This window comes from Vicugna pacos, chromosome 12 (assembly GCF_048564905.1).
Source record: "Vicugna pacos chromosome 12, VicPac4, whole genome shotgun sequence".
NCBI lineage: Eukaryota > Metazoa > Chordata > Mammalia > Artiodactyla > Camelidae > Vicugna > Vicugna pacos.
Genome location: NC_132998.1, coordinates 56,656,533 through 56,676,746, shown reverse-complemented (window position 1 = coordinate 56,676,746; position 20,214 = coordinate 56,656,533). Strand labels below are relative to the sequence as shown.

Genomic DNA, 20,214 nt, shown 5'->3' with positions numbered 1-20,214 from the left:
GCGGAGCTATCTCTAGCTACGCCTTCCTCTAAGCTCCGGGAGCCCAGAAGAGCGCTCATTTTAGGATTTGGGAGAGGGGTAAAAAGAGGAAAGGCAGCCCGTGCTCCGCCCTGGCCTTGCTGCCCCCGAAGGGAGGGAGGACTCTGGCCCGCGCCCCCCTCCTGGCGGGCCGCCCCGGGAGCCGGGGAGCGCGCGAAGCGGGCGGCGCAGGGAGCTGTCCAGTTCAGCACCACCCGGTAATGCAGTAGGTGGGAGCGCCTCCGCCGGGGGCCGAGCCGGCAGGGAGTTGGGGGGGGGGCAGGCGGGCGGCCCATCCTGCAGCAAGACGCCGGCTCCCTTGTTTCCAGGAGCTTTGCAGATAGGGGGAGGGAAACCCGCCTCGATTCTCCGGGAGAAACCCCCTCCCTCCCCCACTTCGCCAACACTACCACAGCCACCAACAACAATAACCGCCGCCGCTGCTCGTCCTGCCGCCGCCGCCGCCGCCGCCGCCGCCGCCGCCGCGCCTGCCCGCCCTGCTGCCGCCGCTGCCGCTGCCGGGGCAAAACCATGGAAGGCGAGACCCCCGCACCTGTTCAACTGACATCAAGGGCTTACAGAATACTGGGAAGTCTGGTCTGAAACGAAAGCGCCAGAGACCTCCCAAGGAAGAGAACTGGCGGAGCAAAGGATTTTCATGGCGCAGGCCGCAGAGCCGAGAGCGAAGACGGAAGGTTGCATCTCGGCTTTTACAATCTCTAACTGTCTAGGTCCCGACCATGAGAGATTGTGTTGAGAATGCGGCTGTTCCCTGGTTCACTGTGGAAGCCATCTCCAAATTAGCTATCACATATGGAAACTGGAGACCAGAATTTTAGGAAAAGAGATTAAGGCATCTCACTTGGGGGGGGTGGGGGGGTGTCTTTTTATTTTTTCCTTTTTTTTAAAATCACTGCAGCTGGAACAGTTTCTGATCTCAAAAGGCAAGCCTCTCTTCCCGTGTGATCTTTATAATTTACACTCTTTTCCGTGAGCTTTCTTACCTCCTTTTTTTATATCTCTCCATATTCTCTATTCACACATATAGCCATTATATTAGTAGTGGAATTATTTTTATTTTTATTTTTTGCTTTAGTACTCGCACCCTCACACACACTCTCCCGAGAACCAGAAGTCGGTTGGGTGTTTATATAATGAAGAATTATGGGGCTGTTTGATCGAGGTGTTCAAATGCTTTTAACCACCGTTGGTGCTTTCGCTGCCTTCAGTCTGATGACCATAGCTGTGGGAACCGACTATTGGCTCTACTCCAGAGGGGTTTGCAAGACCAAAAGTGTCAGTGAGAATGAAACCAGCAAAAAGAACGAGGAAGTTATGACCCATTCTGGATTATGGAGAACCTGCTGCCTGGAAGGTATTTGATTTCCCATCTCCTCCCCTTCTCCACCCCCCCTCCCCTTCTCACTCCCCCTCCCCACCCTCCTCCAAATAAGTCCCCTTTACATTCCACCATTTTCTTACTTCACTCCTTCCACCACAGATCAAGGCTGGTTGGGTTAGTTTCAGAAGAAAGAAAATCAATAAGCAAAAACCATACTCAACTCTCAAGCCTCTACCACCCCCCTTCCCCCAAACCTCTTCATTGGAATAATCTCTGATATGATCAAGACAACAAGAGATTGTCTTTAAAAGTCAAATGTGCTCCACCTGCTTTGGAATCATTAGGATTTGCCTTTTGAAGTAGCATTGCCATCTATGAGGGGGTAAAAAATAATTTCATCTCTCAACTCTGCTTCTCTTTTCGTAATGAAGAATTCCAAAATGCTCTCCCTTTTCCCTCCTCCTCCCTTTACTCCCCAGAAGTCCCAGACACAGCATCATCTGCAAATTTCCTTTCAAAAAAATCTGTTGTTTCTAAGAAACCTTATTTGGTAAATCCTAATTATTCCAGGATCGCAAGTTGAGTTCAAGAGCATTTCGTAATGTCTATGAGCCACACATATCATTCATTCGAAGCGACCGGCTGCGTCTGTGTATGTGTGTTTTAACGTTTACAAAGTCTAAAAATACGTACGTCTCTCACAGGAAACAAGCCCAAGTTCTAATAAACAGCAATTCACTGGCAGGTTAGGCTGAGAACCAATTCACTTCCACGCAGAGTGACATGTCTGTTATCCAGAAGCGAGTAGAGTCAGCACTGCAGCCAGCTTGGGAATCAGACATTGTGCAGGGAGACCGGGAGGGAGGCGAGGGCTTGGGAGGCTGAGGGAGGACAGGGGGGAGCAGTGGGGCGGGGGTGTCAGCTGTCTGCCTTGATCTTGCAGGATCATTGGGACATGTGTGCCTGTGCATGTGCTGTAGGCAAAGAGGTCCCCACGGTGTAAAGGCTGGGAGATCAGGGTACGAAATGAAAGCATGTGCTTCTGAAACACATTAATAAGCACAGGGGAAGAAAATAAAACAACTCCTGCACGTCATACAACCTGCATTTAGCAACAGACTTTAATATGAGGGACTGCATTTGAGAGGCTATGTCTGTGTGTACAAGCCACAGCCACCCATAGAAAGACGCACAGATTTACATGTTTCTGTGTGGAAAGAAATGCTTATGCTCTATGCTTCTGATACGAACCAATACGGAGGCCGTTTGAGGCAGCGTCGGGGAGCGGGGACTGCAGGATTGTTTGTTAAGCTCAACATGGGATGGTGATGCAGGGGGTTGAAGCCAGGAGATGAAAGAGAAGAGAGGGAAACAGAAGGAAGATGATGGGAGTAGGAGGACTGATGTGGCCCCAGGGTCTAACCCAAACTGAGCAAAAGCCACTCTTTGGGAAATGGTTACGTCTGGGAAAGGGCACCAATTCCGTGCCCCCGCTCCCAACATTCTTGGTGCAAATGGTTGAGTGATGGCTGAACATGTTTTGAATAGCTAAGTGACTTCATTGAGCGATGGTCTATTTGACGCATACTGCATTTGGTGCCCTTTCTCAATCCAAACTGCTGCCTTGAACATAGTCTGCAGAGGAGCTCTATGCTGAATACTATATGCTCTTCCCCAGCCAGAGAATCAATATCGGGAAATTAATAGGCACTGTTTTAAACATACCGCTCTTTTAAAAAATGAAGAGCCTTTCATGCAGCTTGTCATTCACAGTGGAAAGACTTCCATTTAATTAAACATTGATGGCAGACTTTTATTCCAAAAGAGAAGAAAAGCAAAGTGAATGAGGATCGCTCTGGGGAAATGATCATAGTAGCAATTTACCTTCCTCGGATTTTAGTTAGACAGATGGAGATAGGCAGCCAAGAGATTAGAGGAAAGACAGAACATGGTTTTAGGAGAAATATTCCCAGAAATTGGTGAGTTGGTATAAATTACTTTCTTATCAGGGTTTTATTTGCAAATTCTTAACACTGTGATCTTTTAAACATTTTATAATTCCCGGAAGGCAAGAGGACTAGAGGTAGCTTTGGATCACTTGTGCATTAAAAGTCTTAAGTATGTTCATTAAAATTCTGCTTGGCATCTACATTCCCAAATGTGCTGCCCACCCCATTCACCTCTCTCTCCAAGTCGCAACCCCAACTCTTGCTCCCTGAATCATCCCTAAAAGGATTGGAATTGCAGCACTTCCCAAGAATTGTGTGATGTGCACAGGAGCCCTGGGTTTGGCTCCTCTCCCCAGGATTGGGCCCTCCAGGCAATGGGAAAGCAGAGGGGGTGAGGGGGCCGGGCCAGCTTCCCTTCAGAATTGCTATTCCTTTTCCACTTGCAACCAAGGCCCGGGTAGGAAGGGTGGGTACTCAGGGCCCCAGTTCAATCTGACCTTTAATTTCCAAAGCCTCTGTCTGTATGGGGTTTTATAGGCCTGGGACCCCTTTAGGAGACTGGGCCTTCATCACTTAGGAAGTGGTTTGAAGGTTTTAAGCCACACATTTTCAAAGACTTGCCCTGATTTCCAAAGACTGCAAGTGCACTAATTCCCAAAGGTTGGTGTAGATGGTTCTTGTGGGGCGCTTGTGTGCTGGCTTTTTCGAGCATTCAGAATAGGGTCGGCTTTTACAGAAATCAAGTTGTCAGGATCCCCCAAACTACGAATTTTTTGCGAGAAACTAGACTTTCATAGAAGTTCCCCCACTACCTGTTTCTTGTGTTCCCTCCCCGTACCCAAAAAGTTGTGAACAGATTTCAAATCTTCTCCCCAGGATGCTGCTAATGACTCCAGGTGAAAAACAGCCCTGTCTTCTTATGATCCCTTTGGCTCTCTGGGTTGCATTAGGGCTTTTTGTATCCTGAGATGATTTTTTTCATTCACTTCTTGATAAAAAGTAAGAATCAGAAAATATTTCCTTGCCTCTCTGGCCGCTTCCTTTGGAATGAATTCACCTGCTGAGGAATGAGCAGGTACAGGACCACCTGTTAGTGGGAGACACAGCAGGGAGGGGAGGGGAATCAGGAAGAAACCACAACATTTTTCCCCCTCTGCAGAGTAAACAGCAGTAGTGTCTCTGTGTGTGAACTTGAAACTCCTAGCAAATGAGTGCCCTTAATGGGATTTGAGGGGGTGGGAGATGGTCTGCACATGGATACAGGGAGGTGGAGAGCGATAGGAGAAGTTCTTGAACTTTTCAGGAAAGCTGCTTTAAGAGCCTCCAAATGCGAAGATGAATTGGCCCTTTCAGGGAAGAGTTCAATAAAATCTTCAACAGGACACTAAAACGGCTTTTCCAAGCATGGTGTCTCTGGGCCACGCACTGGCTTGCTGCTCAGGATATTAACCTCTGTTGTCACCGAAAGGAATCATTGTCTCCAGGGGCAGCAAAAAATTCACTCTTTGTGTTTATTCTCTCCTGCCCTCTCCTGCCCACTGTCTGGGCTCCATGCCTCCCCCAGAGGACTCCCAGCCCTGCAGGGGAGGAGCCAGCAGCAGTACAACATGGTCCATAGCAGAAACGCAGCCTCCTCTCTCCCTCTCTCACCCCTTTCCTCGCTGTGAGGCAAAGCAGTCATCTTTCTCTGTCTAGACTGTTCAAGTCCTTCTGCAGAATTCCTAAGCTCTTCTGCCTTCCTGGCTTCTCCTCTCTTCCCCTCCACATGCTGCTTACTCACAGTGGCTCTGCCATCCATTCTCCAACCCTATTCTCTTTAAGTCAGAAGCGTCTCAATCTTCCTGAACTATCTTTCCCAAGTTCCCAATTGCAAAGCCTTTGCTTGACCTGCAAGGTGGCGAGTGCACCATGCTGGGTTCAGCCATGGCTCTCTTGTTCTGCAGAAGGAAATTAGATATCTTTTATTTTAGGAATGCCCACTGTCTTTCCCGGACACTCTTTCCTTTAAGCGTGGATGAGCTGAGTTTGGAAGTTATTAATGGACCTTCATAACATGCACGTATCTCTCCATAATCTCCAAGATAATTTGACTCTCTTTAGGTACGTTACATACAGTAGGTGCATAAAAAATATTAATCAATTGGATGATTCAGAAATTCTTAAAGTTATTGAAATGAATTCAAAGATCATAAGGGCATGCGGCAACCAAGTAATCCAGAGACGGAGAGAAAGGGATGAGGAAGTCAGGATGATTTGTTTGTTCTTCCTGGAACTTCTCTTTTAAAAGAATAATAATGAGTCATGAATTCAGTATTACAAAATAAGAGAATTCAAAAGGAGTCAGTTATTGGGTTGCCCAGCTCCTAATCAGCTAAAGAAAAATTATCAGTACACTCAGCCTCTACAGGGAAGGAAAAAAATAACCCATTGATTTTCTTCCCTCTTCAGCTTTTATAGTATGCCAAAGTCTAGTTTGATCTTAACACTCATCAGAACAGACACTTTGGGCAGAGAGCAGGCATCATGGACCATCCCTGTTTAGCTTCCCTGAAACCTTCCCCAGAATTGTTCACTAAACTTCCCCACCAAGTTCCCAGGACCTCGAGAAATTTGCCCAGGATCTTAGGTTCTGATCAGCAGTTTTCCAGAGAGCCAGGCCCCACATTCCTAACCCTTCTCACCTTATAAGACAAACCTGATTCCTTTAATGAGGAACCAGCCCTGCAAGCCACAGCCCATTTGTACTGCCCTCCTGCCCCTCCCTTGACAGGTAAGCAGACTGGGGCACCAGGTGTGATGCCAAGGCCACATGGGCAGAAGGTGGCAGAGCCAGAACTTGAATCCAGGCCTCTTGTTCTACCCTGCCAACTTCCAGAAGGCTCTATGTACAGACTCTGGTCTTCTGCAGTCTTGTGTTCATATTCACAGCCAGCACGGATTCTATTCTGTCTGCGATCCCACTGAATGTCCCCACTGAGCGCCCAGCCCAAGCATACCCAGACACCTGAGTTCTGACCCACTTGGCTCCCCAAACTGCCACTCCCTCCAGCCGCCCGCACCTTGCAGGGTGACAACTCTGTCATAATCCCCTCAGTCCCATGAGGCCGAGGGAATGCAACATTGAACTTCAGGCCAGACCTTCCATACTCCTCCTTGGTTTTGTCCTTCCATTTTGAAAGTGTCCTCCGTGTAAATAACCCGTGAGGTTTATGTTTGCAAGCATTTTTCAGAAAATAGCAAATTTATGTCCCCTGAAGTCATGGAAGTTTTCAGATGCAGCTTTGTGATGTGTGGTCCAGTTGAAAGAATTTTGCAGCCACCCAGACCTGGGTTTGCTTCAAGCACTGCAGCCTTATGAGTTGTGTGAGTTGGGGCAATTTACTTAACCTCTCCAAGCCTCAGTTACCCTTTCTACAAAAGGAAGTGTAACAGCCTTCTCACAGGGTGGCTGGTGGCTTAGGGATTAAACCAATGCGTGTCTGTCATCTTCTTTCGTGACCATCAGGTTTGAAATTACAGTCAACAGCCCTACCCCATACCCCTCATACATCCTTTTGGTTTGTTTTTCTTTTCTTTCTTTTTTTACATAGTACTTCCCACCTTTTAGCACACTATGAAATTTAGAAATTTACTTATGCTGTTCGTTGCCTGTCTGCACCACTAGACTGTCAGCCCCATGAGGGTAGGGATTTTTGTCTGTTCTGCCCATTGCTGTAGCCACTGCAATTATGATGATGCAACATGTTAACCCACCTTCATTAGCAAATGAACAAGCCCACCGCTGTCCACTACAGGGAAGGCACTGAAAAACGGTCGGCCCTTCGTATCATCAAAGGATTATTTTTAAATTACAGACCATAAGCAATGGTGGCAGAAGCATCTTTTTTTTCCCCCTGACATTCCAAAAAATAAATAATGGACTCAACACAGAGAAAAGAGAGAAGAGGGAGACAGGGAAGGAGAGAAAGGGGAGTGAGAGAGTTTCGACACACAAGGGACAATAACAAAGAAGGATAATCAAAAAAGAAAGTGATCGAAAAGAAAATAAACGCTGAGAAGGAGGCGCTGGGGGGTGAACGTCCTCTAAATAGATCCTGGCCATGCTTTCCTCTCTCCACATCATCCAGAGCGTCTGTCACAAAGCTCCTCGGGGACAGCTTCCCATGAGTGTTCGCTTTCAGGTCAGTGGGGGAGGAGGAGGTATGTAACCTGACTGATAATGCAAGAGATTTTATAAATGGTTCAAAATTCATTGGTTCTATTTAGCCATAAATATATATATTTTATATATATTTATATATATATATATATATATATATATAATATTAATATTATATATATATAAGTATTTTGGCCCCAAAACCCTTATTCAGATGAAATATGCATTTTTAGTTTCCAGATTAGTTTATAGCCACAGATCAAGCAATTCCATCACTTGTTTATTTTGTTTGTTAAATCTTTGATGAGTCCCTGCAACGTGCCAGGTGCTGGGCCAAGGATTGGGGTCGTGGTAGGAAGTCGCTTCCTTCAGGGTCACTGCCTTCAGGGTCCCTAGAGCATTCTGGGGAAGACAGATCCTACTTCAAAGCGTTCTCCAAAGTATACATAAGTTATAACTATTATAAGACTCAAGGCCGGTCACATGGGACTGTGAGTTTATGATACTAAGGCCATTCTAATCAGAGAAGGCTTCCCTGAGGAGGTGAGAGGTGAAGAGGTATCTGAAGCATGCGTAGAAGTAAACTGGGTAAACAGAAGAAGAAGGAACATTCTAGGTTGGAGGGCAGCAGGCGCAGAGGCCAGTGTGGAAGAGAAGGGGCAAGTAATGGGAGGAGGCCAGGGTGGCCGGAGGACCCAGATTGGGGGAATACCTGGTGGGGGGATGATGCTGGATGGAGGCTGAAGCAGAAGTAGTTAGGACTCAAAGGTGTGGACTTTGTTAGTCTTGATAAAGTTTTCTTCTTTGACTTCTGGCTTCTTTCTTATAAGCTGTGTGACCTTGAGCTGGTTAATTCTGTCTCTGTGCCTCATCTATCTAATGGACCTGATAACGCCTGCCCCTAGGGGCACTCCCCTTTTCTTCTTTGTCGTGCTCTTCCTACTTCCTCCCAGATCTGAGACTGGTGGTCACTTGGGCCTCAAGACTTACCATGACAGTGCAGAGAAGGGAGGAAATAGATTGGTTTAGCTCCAATCAACAAAATTCAGTGGAGGTGTTGACGATTGGTGCCAATCCTGCACTAAACATCGGGAGGCAGTGGTGAATAAGCCTCACCCTCCCTCAGGACTGTCCAGGTGAGTCCCAGCAGGGAATCCCAAAGAACAGGCATCTCACAAAATGACTCCACTCCATGCAAGACACCTGACATCGCCTGCTGCCATCTCTCCTTATCACCCTGCCACAAACTTAGAGAGATTCCAGGCGGCTCTTACAATCAGTTAGGATCATCAAGGATTTGAGCTGGAATTAGAATGAGGCTCAGTCAAATCCACCAGGTTTTTTGAAAATAGGAATGAGAATAGAGAGATGCGAACTGTGCTCCCAAGGCCAAGAAATGCCTGTTATGGAATCGTCAGTGAGCTCTATGACCTCGCCAGAGTCCTGGCCCTTTCTCCTAGGTATCTAAAGGGCTCTCATCTCCCAGTTTCATCTTCTCTTAGTTCTGACGCCAACAATTACAAAAATGAACTATCTCCTTGAAGAGCTTTCAAGGGAGGGGAACACAAATTTAATGTACACATCAGCTGTAAAACACTGTAATTTCAGAAACCTTTGAAACTTAAAACATATGCCTCAGAATCAAAGGAAGATGGTAAGCTGTCTTGCTGGCAGAGAGAAATGCAGGCGAGGTGCTGAGAGAGCCCAGGGAATTTCTCATTGTGCAGTAGTGCCTGTCCCATAACTCAGGAAGCAGCACAGAGAAGCATGTGGTCTTATGAGCGCTTTTCTTGATGAGGAAAAGGGTGATAGTTGATCTTTGTTCCACAGCTCTTCCCCGACTACTTGCCAGGTGCTGTGTGAGAGTCTAAGAGAGTCAAAATCTCAGTCTCTCCTCAAGAAACCTCTAGTCTAGTAGAGAAAACATACCAGTGAACAGACGATGATGATGGCACAGCATGAATCAGAAGCACAGGGGATTCTGGGAGCACAGAGACGGGGGAGGAGGGGATGCCAGGGAAGATGGGGTTCTGAAGGATGTGTAGGAGTGAGCAAGTTAGGGAGAGGAAGCGCACTTCAGACAGAAGGAACAACATGTGCAGAAACATAGATGCCCGAGCGGCCATGCCAATGGTTCAGTGTGGCTGGAAGGTAGAAGACAGGGAAGGCACAGTGTGGGAGGCAGTGGAGATGTGATTCCAAAGGGACAGAAATGGCTCACAGGACAGTTTGTGTTTCAGCATGGAAAAAAAGGGAGGCCTGTAGAAGTGGTAAGCAGTGGAGGGTCGCAACTGGCTTTGCCCACTAGTGAGATCACTGGATGTTCAGAGACCCTAATGGATGTGATCGGAGTGGGTGAGACTTAAGTGGGAAGGTGTGAGGGGGGAGCCTTCCTGACCAGCCTGTCTAAAGTAGCCTCCTGTCCCATTATCCAATTTTATTTCCTTCTCTAACATTTTAACATTGACTTTTTTCTTTTTACTTGTTTATGATCTGTGTCCGGCTAGGAGACCATGAGTAGAGGCCAGAGGCTGTGTTGGCCTTAGCAATGAAAGTGTGCTTAGGAGCTAAATGTTGAGTAAATGACTAGGGAAATGATGCCTGCCCTCAAGGAAGTCCCAGCTGGGGAGGCAGGGAGGTGGGCTTTTCAACAAAAACTCCAAGCTTCCTCTTGATCCATTGTCCCTCTCAGGTTTGGCTGGAACTGCAGCAGAAAGACACTTGAGAAGAGGCTGGGGTTTCCCTAACACCCCGCAATCTGGGATGCTCTCTGGGTGCCTCCTGGGCCACAGCTTTGCCACAAAGCTTCAGGAAGCTGATAAGCCGCCGCGAGCCTGTTCCCTCCTGGGCAGCTGTCCCCTTTGCTCGCAATCCAAATCCTTGTACGTTATCGCCTGGCCCGGAGGTACTGACTTAGCCCTGGGTCAGCCTCTGAGGAGCTGCCTCCCCTTTTTCCTTATTGACACTGTATTTATTCACTCTTCCCTGAACTTCCTTGACTTTGGGGAGTCTTCCAGCTGCTCACAAGGATGCAAAGGATTAGGTACGAGATCCCAGGTGTATGGTTGCTAAGGGATCAGCACCTTGCTTTGCTGCTGCGTTCACCGTGCAGTTTACACATCCCAGGGCCAGCCTCTCCCTGGCCTTGCCTTGGGGCAAAAGTTACTGACGACTGGCTGTTCCTGAACCCTAGACCTTTCTTTGTCCCAGCTTTGTCCCCATGCTCTCCTCTCTCACTTTCTCTGTGTAAAGTCATTCATTCTTTTCTGCCATGTTTTTCCCTCAACCTGGATCTCTGTCTGCACAAGTCGTCTTATTTATACTTCTTGACTTTTCCCTAAGACAGAACTCTGTTCCTGAATTTTCCTCCAACGTATTTTGCAAAGGTTATTTTGAAAAACGACTATTCTGGCATTAACACCAATAAGAACAATAATAATAACAATTCACTCATTGAGGCTTTCCTTTGAGCTGAGCATTGTTTAGATGCTTTCAAGAGATTAGCTCTTATTTAATCTTCACAATTTTGAAGGTATGTGCCGTGATACCCATTATCTTCATCTTAAGAGGCTCAGAGAAGTTAAGCAACTTACCCAAGGTCACACAGCAAGTGGCAGAGCTGGGATTCTGATTCAAGCCTGTCCAACCCCAAAACCTGAGCACAACCTTCTATTATGTGAATTATATTTACACCTTCCCCTTGGCCCCCAAATCTATAAATACATTTCTTTGAGAAGTTGAAGACAAGGCTGAGCAGAAAGTGCTGTTTGTACTCTGTGCATGATTAAGAATTCCAAACTTTGAAGCTTAAATTAGGATATGGTCTTTACTCAAGGCAGAGTAGGGAAAAGTGGAGGGGTTGTCAGGTTTTCCCTTTGGCTTTGAAAACAGAAGGATGCCTCAGTGTGCATGAGCAGCCCTCTCTTTGCAGTTTGTGGGGGGGAGGACGTAAAGACATGAGATTCCCTCTCCCTGGCCGTCTGCCTAGAGGTCCACCCCAACCGCATTCCACTTGTCTTCAGGACTCAGCTAAGTTGTCACTTCCCCTAACAGTTCTGCCACCTCCCACCCTGTTTCCTCCCTCTTTCCTTCCACAGCATCTATGCATGCCTCCAACACAGCATCTTCCATCTTCTCTGTTGCCTGTTTCCATTTCTGCCTCCACCTCCAGACCACGAGTTCCCTGGTCCATTTCTTCAACAAAATGTACTCAGTTACTGCTGTGCACCAGTGACCGCCCTAGGCTCTGGGACCCTGCCCTCTAGGAGCGATGGGGACACAGGCAAGCACACACAGGGGTGGAGAGGTTGTTCCAGAAAGAGGTGTGAGAGGGCACGGGGTGTTTGGGGGACCACAGAAGGGTTCTAGTATTGCTGGAGGACCAGGTGTGGGAGGAGAGGTAAGGGAAGGTATGAATACTGAGGAATGAAATTAGACAGAGATCGTTCACATATAAAGAAGCCAAAGAGGAGAATTTTGAGAAGGAAATGATAGGATCAGGTTTGCATTTTAGGAGGATGGCTCAGGAAGCCGTGTGAAGTTGAGATGGGAAGAAGAGGAGGACAGAGCAGGGAGTCCAGGAAGGAGATGATCGCAGAGACCAACGAGTGATGAGACAGCTGAGCCAGGGCAGGGGCAATGGGGCTGTCAAGCAGAAGAACAGACATCAGAGGGTCCACAGGACCTGGGATGGTTGCTTGTGTCGAGTAAGGAGTGACGGTGAGTGACCTCCACTGAGACAGGTCAAACAGGAGAAATTTGCAGGAAGAAGATGCTGCCTTTAATCTTGGATAGAGTGATGCCACACCTGTGTCTCCAGAGCTTTGCCCAGTGCTTGGCACATAGTAGGTGCTCAGTCACTGTTGAATGAATGAATGTAGGGAAAAAAACTTTGCATGAGATTATGATGCATACTTAATTTCAGATTTTCCCCAGCATCATCATAATGAAAATGAGCATGTTCTAACCAGGCCTGGAGTTCGGGTCAGCTCTGGCATCGGACAGACAGGGTTCAAATCCCGCCCCCCCACCCCCACCCCTTGATGCCTTACCAGCTTTGTGGCTTTGGACAAGGAGTTTCACCTTTCTAAGTTGATTTCTCTGGGTGTAAATGGGGGAAAGTGTATCTCACACATGAATTGATTGTGATATTTTAGTACGATGCTCCGTGCAAAGTGCTTAGCAAGATGCCGGTCCGTAATAAAAACTCAGTAAATGTCAGGCGCTGTTATTACCGGGGGGGGGGGGGGGTACTACTGATCATACCAACAGTTGCCCACGGGGACCTGCAAGCGAGTTATGTTTGGTGCTCAAATGTTCTACAAATTGAGAATTTTCCTATAAAAGCCCTGTCTTTGGCTTCCCTTGGGGGAAAAAAATGTCAGATTTTTGTAACCCTGGGCCCCCTTCTGGCTTGGGAAGTCTCCAAAGCTCCCGAGTGTCTTTTGAGGCTGCTGGGCTCCTCTGGCCTTCCCCTGGCCTCTGTAGGCATCCGAGTTTGCAAACGCTCCTCTCTGCCAATGGCAAATTACAGGCAGAGTCTTTGTCTTCTGAGGGCTGAAAACGTAAGCAAAACACCACCAGCCCAGGCGGAGCGGCGCAGCTCACAGAGTGAATAAAGCCATGCATCTGGAAATAAATGCATCAACGTTCAGCATTCCGGGCAGTGCTTGCTGATAAGGTTCAGGTGGAAGGCGATCCTCATCTACTCCCTTTTACTCAGCATTTCTAGGGTAAGTTGTTACTTTTAAAATGAGAGGCTCTTGCCCTTTTTGTGCCACCCTCACAGCTTCTTTTTTTCCGAGGCTGACATTTTCTGACCTTGACCCCAGTTCGGAAAGTGCACCCTGTTGTGCCGATCACGTGGTGGGCTTTATTCAATAACTAAATGGCAGACGCCAGGGAGACAGTCTACGTTGTTTGTGCTAGCCAGAGAGAGAGAGGTGGGGGTATTTCTGGAGAAGGTGAGATTCGCCACTTAAAATTTTTACCTCCTATTAAAGGAGACTTCATAGAGAAGAAGGGAATTTCACGAGTTTCTTGGTAGGAAAAAAAAAATGCCTAGCAATATCTCTGAAAGGACGTGAACTTAAAGACACGCAGTTTGATCTGGGTGTCAGATCTGATCCAATCTGACAGTTTTTGTATGTTTGATATGTTGGGCCCCGTGTTAATTCGTGAGGCACAGAAACAAGTCAGCTCCTATGGGGGGTGATCTGCCTGATCCCCTCCGCTAACAGTACCCAACGTGTTCCCAGTCTCTCTTGTCTATTTTATTTTCTTCCTCACAGTTTACGTTCCCTGAATTTGCCTACAGTATATATTATTTCTCTTCCAACCAGAATATAAGGTCTATGAAACCAGGACCCTTTTCAGCCCTATTTACTCCAAAGCCCAGGACTAAGATCAGCACCTGGCACCTACGAGGTGCTTAGTCAATGTTGATTGGATGACAGAAGACATATCCCTGCTCTGAAAAAGATTGAGGCATAGAAGGGACAGGCATGTACTGAGATCATTACCAGTGATCTCAGGCACTGTGAAGGTCTGTGTCAGGGCCAGACAAAAGAGCAACTCTATTTGGGGAGGTGGGGAAGGGGTCCTAAGGAAGTGCCCTCTGCAGTGGGTTTTGGAGGATGAACAGGAGTTTGCCAAATAGAACAGAGGAGAAAGGCCCAAAGCAGATGAAAGAAATTAAATCAACTGAGGCTTCCTCTTAAAGAGTAAGGGCAAGGAGAGAACGGAGCACTTCTGGGTCTAAAGCAGTACTTCTCAAATTTCGGTGTGCACACTGATCCCTTAGGGATCTATCTTGCTGAACTGCAGATGCTGATGTGGAGGTCCAAGTTGGGGCAGATCTGTGTTTCTGGTTCTCAGGTGGGGCTGATACCACACTTTGAGAAGCAAGCCTTTGGAGCAGTGGGCTCTGATGAACACGGAGCTAAATCCTACCTCTGCCACTGGCAGACTGGCCCTGTTTCCTCAACTCTAAGAAGATGATGACCACCTTCCTCCTAGGCACCGAGTAAATTCAGAGTGCCTGAATTTGGAAAAGCCATCATTTCAGCCCTGCGCACTTCATATCAGTGTATTTCAGCTAATATTGGCATTAATGGCTAAAGGTGATTGACTAGAGGTGTAAGAGGAAGGGATGATTTTCCCTAAGAACTAATGTGTTTGAAAGTCTCCTGTGTGTTGGGCCCGTCCTAGGGACCACTCATGTGTCACCTTCCTCAAGCCACATAGCACTGTATAACGTGGGGGTAGTATGGTGTCACTTTGCTAGTAAGAAACCAGGGGCTGTGTATTCATTTCCGGCATTCCACACGTGCATTCGCTGCTGTAACAAATGATCACAAATTAGTGGCCGAAAATGACACAGACTTATTGTCTTACAGTTCTGTAGGTCAGAAGTCTGGAATAGGTCTCTGTGGGCTAGAATCAAGGTGTCAGCAGGGCTCTGTTCCTTCTGGGGGCTCTAAGGGAAAAGCTGTTTCCATGCCTTATCCAGCTTCTAGAGGCCGCCCACATTCCTTGGTCAGTGGCCCCTTCCTCCATCTTCAAACCCAACAAAGTCAGACCGAGTCTTTCTCATGCTGCAATCCTCTGATGCTGATTCTTCTGCCTCCCTCCTCCATTTCTAAGGACTTTTGTGACTATAGGGACTCCTGGGTAATCCAGGATTATCTATGTTAAGGTCAGCTGATTAGCACCTTTAATTCCGTATGCAACTTTGATTGCCTCTTACTATATGAAACATATTCACAGGTTACAGGAATTGGAACCTGTACATCTTTGGCAGGTCACTATTCTGTCAAGCACAGGGAATGAGTGCTTAAAGAACTCCCCTACTGTCACAAGCTTAGAATCTTTTCCCTGGAAGGGATTTTAGAGCTTATATCAGGATTAGATTTGACTATAAGCAACAGGAAAAAAAAAATTAACAGTGGCTTATTCAACAAAAAGTTTATTCTCTCTCAAGTAGACTAATCTGGAGACATGAAATATAAGGCTGGTCTGGAGGCTCCACAAACTGGTTAGCAGTTCAGGCTCCTACCAGCAACCTGCCCCACCATCTGTAGAGTGTGGCCTTTGACCTCACAGTACAAAGTGGCTGCCAGAGCTCCAGCCACTGCCTTCACGCTCCATGCATCAAGGTGGAGAATGGCACAAAGACACAAAGGCAAAAGGCACCTGTTGCATGGCTCTTAAGGAGGTTTCCTGGAAGATATTGCACAACATTTTTGCTTCGGTCTCATTGGCCAGAAGTTTGTCATGTGACCACATATTAGCTAGAAGGAAGTCTGGAAACATAACTGTTATTCCAGATAGACACCTGCTTGGTAAAAAATGAGAGATTCTATTGCTACAAGGGAAGGAAAGAAGGAAGGCAACTAGAGATGTATCCAGGAACCTCACCTGGTCCAGACCTTCACCTTATAATCCAAGAACGTGAGGTCCAGAGAGGGAAGGGACCTGGCACCATGGAGCCAGCTTGCAACAGTGCTGGGTCTAGAGCCCACATACCTTGGTCCCAGTCTAGCATTTAGCTTCCAGCACCTCACACAGTGCCTGGCACAACATAGGAGGTGAGTGATGCTTGTGCAACTGAAGGGATCTGGCCGTTCCAGTGCACCAACAGTCCCCTCTGGACCGCACACTCTGCTGCTACCTCTTCAGGGCAGATGCAACCCCATGTTTAGGAGGCCTGGCCAACTTCACTCCAGAATCTCTTCATCCTTCTTCCTCCCAGCTTACATCCCTGCTTGCACCATTGGATAAGCTCTGGGCTTCTCTATCTGTCCCACAAAGTCCCATGAAAGGGCAGTGGGATTTGGCAAAAGAGAATTCCCAAATAGTGCTGAAAAATGGAGATTATTTTCCCCTTTGGGATTTTCTGTATGACCAGGAGATTCTACTTAGAGATTTATATCTGGGGTGGGTTGTGGCAGGAAACAGTTTCTATCATCTTGGCATTCCAGTTTTCATTCTGATACAGTGAAGGGAGGGATGGGGGCTGATCAAAGCCAGAAGCCACGTGGCAACCCTCGCCTTTTTCCCACGGACTGCAATGCCAAAGGAGCACCACTGGCCAGCATTTGCTCCCCTGCCAGTTCAGACATGCACAGAGATCTGTGTACTCTCCCATACCTCTCTGTTTTCAAGTCCTTGTTCCCCCAACCAGACAGTAAGGGTCCTGAAACATGACGGTGTCAGGTTGGCCTCTGTGCCCCTTGCCTGGCGTGGTGCCTGGCACACACAGGCACTTGGTTGAGAAATGGGGGATTGACCAGTTGCAATGAAGCAGCTAAGGCAGTGTCTGGCACATGGTGGGCTCTCAGAAAAATCTTTCCATGAAAAAAGGAAGAAAACGAGGACAGGAAGAAAGGATAGAAGGACAGATGGAGGGAGGAATAAATTGGAGTCTTGGCTTGCCATAGAAGTAGCAGCTCAGAGAAGAGGCGACTCTCCCGCCTTCAGTCCTGGAATAGCGAGCCCCTCCCCCAGGGACCGAGTTCACAGGAGAACATGAGAACCCGGAAGGTCTGTTTCAAAGGGCTTCCCCTCCAGCTTGAGAGCACTGTGCCTTTCAGGCTTCCCAACAGACCTCCGCGGCCATGGTACCTGGTGCCAGGGCTACAAGGACGTGACCAGAGACAGAATGGGTGGGGCAGCTGATGTGAGGGAAAGAGGGATTGATGTAGGGGAAAAGGAACCCACCCCCCACCCCATGCCTAAGTCAGTGGCTTTTCAAGCCAAGGGAGAGGAGGAGACAGGGACGGGAGGGATGATGGGAGGCAGAAGCTCAGCACAACGAGGTTGATGGGGGAGGGGCGAGAGCATGGAAAGGATGGGCAGAGGTGACCTGGGCACGGAGGTCTGTCTGCTCTTGGAGCAGATGGAACATGGGGGCCAGAGAGTCCAGGACAGCTGGTCAGAGGGAAGGGGAGCAGCACAGAAAGCGGGGAGGGGCCTGCCTCTCCCCAGGCAGGGACAGACACCCTTTCCAGCTCCAGAAACACTGCAGAAGGAGAACTCGCTGAGACTCGGAGAGCAGAGAGAACCACCGGGCAGGGCATAAATACTTGTGGAGTGAATGATGAAGCCACAGACCCTGTGGCCAGGGCTCAGGCTAAAATTCCAGACCAGATGACAGGACCACACACTGGAGCAGCCCAGGACCATAGATTTTCCTTAGAACCCAACCACTTCCTGCCCTAGTTTCTTCCCAGATGGATTCAGCAGCAGGATCCAGCAGAAAGAGCCCTGTTTGGGCATCAGACGGGCCTGGGTTTGAATCCTGATTAGCCCTGGAACCTCAGGCAGGGTGGCTAATCTCACTGAAAGGCCATTTCTTGTCTGCAACACGAATAATAATGCTGAGCAAGCAATGTGTTATAAAAGTTAAAATAATCTGCATAAGGGATTTGCACACAGAATAGGGGCTCAAAAGATGATTGATGTTGTTTTAAATCAAGATTCCCCATCCTTCAGTATTTTGGGTACCACCTGCATTATTTTTGCCATATCCAGTTACCACCTATATTGTTATTAATCAAACACCTATTTTTAAATCGATCTCAATTTTAGCTTCATCCTAAGCAATAATATCTAAGGAATCCCTGGTTTAATGCTCTAGTTACATTTGTGACACACATTAAAAATACTCAGATTAAATTTGTTTAAGTGTTCACCCCTATACCAACTAAGTTCATCTCGGATACCAAAATAGCCCACCACTCACTTTGCAAGAGCACATTGTGACTAATCAACCTTCCACCGGCTTTGAAAGAGGGAGAGACGAGTGTCCATCCATCCCCATTACTCATCAGCTTTTTTCTTTAGATGATAAAGGGGCAGTATGATGGAAAGCGAAGAGAAGGTCAGAGGCCAATCCTTAGAAATTGCTTGAACTACAAGAGCCGTTCGGTGGCATCAGGAACCCTTAGCTCTTTGTTACAATTTGACCCATTTTTCCCTCTAGAAAGGAGAGTGGTGCGGGTTACAGTCCACAGAGAGAGGGGCCATGAACTCGCTTCCCTTGTTGACACGCTGGCTTGAGCTAGTGGGTCTTCCCTTTGTCTTCCTGCAGGGTCTTCAGGAGATGCCCCCCACAAGACCACCAGAGTGAGAGGAATTAGCTCTTCCCTCTGCATCTACCAGAGGTGAAGGGATTTCTTTCTTTATGCTAGAGTCTTTTAAACATAGAGGGATTTGCCCCTCGTGTGAAGAGGCACTATGAGATTTCTCAGTAATGATTGTGACCGGGGGTAGCAGGGAAGAGGAAATTCAACCTTTTAATAACAATGATAACTGTCTCATGACAGCAGTGGCAGAAAGGATTTGGGAGCATATAGGATGGGTTTGAAATAATGTGATCAGAAGAGTCTCAAGGGTCAGGAACCCAGATGTGGGGTCAGAGCAGGGAACACCAGTATCTCCTTCCTTACCTTTGGTCCTGACTCAATCACTTTGTTTGGTGGGCTTCACGCCCCTCACCTAGGAAGCACGCTCTGAACTTGAAGTGTTGAACTTCACCCCGAGCCTGTTTATCAGGAAGATCCAGCACTGTCTCTTTAGAGCTTAGACTACTGAGAAGAGACAGTGATTTCTTAAACAGTTGAATGAAGTAACACATTTATTAAAGATATAAACTAATTTCTGGGCATTAATGTGAGGGCCTGGAAATGAATCACAGGGTCTGTGCAACCGTGAATGGAGAGACCAGGAAAGAAAGGCAGGAGGCCTCAAAGAAAGAGTCGGGAGCAGCATGCCTCCCCTTCGGAGGGGCCTGAGCGATCATGGACTAGTTGGCTCTAAGAGCCCCCTTTGGGATGGCAGGCGTGGGGGAAGTAAGTGTTCTCGCAATGAAGCTGATGGGATTTTAATAGCCAGACAGATGGTCTGAGAAAAAAGGAAGATTTTTTTTCAAATGAGGGAAAACACTTTCATAGCTTCCCTTCAATTAAAACAAAATGAGAGCCCTCCATGTCGGGAAGATTTATCACCATTATTAGTATTGTCACTTTGGAGGTCTTCTTTTTAATAATTGCATGATTGAGCATCAATGATAAACTAGGGTAGTATTTTCAAACAAATCAGAGGGTGTATCTGTCCACTTTCAATGCAATTATTATTTTGGCTTCATTGGATCTCACAGTTTAATGATCCCCAATCATTGTGTGGTTGTCCTGATTTATGTAATCAAACATTTATCACTTATTGGATTTTTTAGTGGCCAGTCTCCTAACGACTGCAGGTTGCATACAAGCCATGTGTGAGCCACCAGCATTTCTCAAAATCTGTTATCACAGAACCTGGGAAGAAGAGGAAATGCATACAAAGGAAGTCTTCAAAAAGAGAGGATAGAGAGGGAAGGAAAGGAGAAAAGCAACACCTATTTGAGCACCCAAATGTTTTTATTTTATCCTCAGACCAACATGTAGAATCTGCTTTAGGAGCTCCATGTAGCCGATGAAAGATTAATTGCCCAGATTCACACAGTTAACAGGTGCAGAGGTGAAAGTCAGGTTTAACACTCCCTCTTTGCCCTCTTTACTCTAGCCTGGGACTTTCTTCTCTAAGCATCACCAAGCCATGGGGAACATCCCCATCCGTGGAGATGGGCTGTGTCGTAGGGCTCCTGCAGTGAGTAAAGGGGCAGCAAATTCACCTGGGAGCACTGCCTGCTGGCCTGCCTGTGTCACATTCCCCTAATTCAATGATCAGCTTCCCCTATGGGCTGA

At 47.4% G+C, this 20,214-nt stretch overlaps 1 protein-coding gene across 1 annotated transcript in view; it reads left to right on the top strand.

Moving 5' to 3' along the window:
• Positions 1-325: 325 nt before the first annotated feature.
• The window catches only part of CACNG2 (calcium voltage-gated channel auxiliary subunit gamma 2), a 105,502-nt gene continuing 85,613 nt past the window's right edge, over positions 326-20,214 (top strand). Inside the window, exon 1 of the mRNA XM_006207042.3 lies at positions 326-1,393. Within this exon, the coding sequence (XP_006207104.1) occupies positions 1,183-1,393 (211 nt within the window). The 5' untranslated portion in view covers positions 326-1,182. The remainder of the gene's footprint in view (positions 1,394-20,214) is intronic.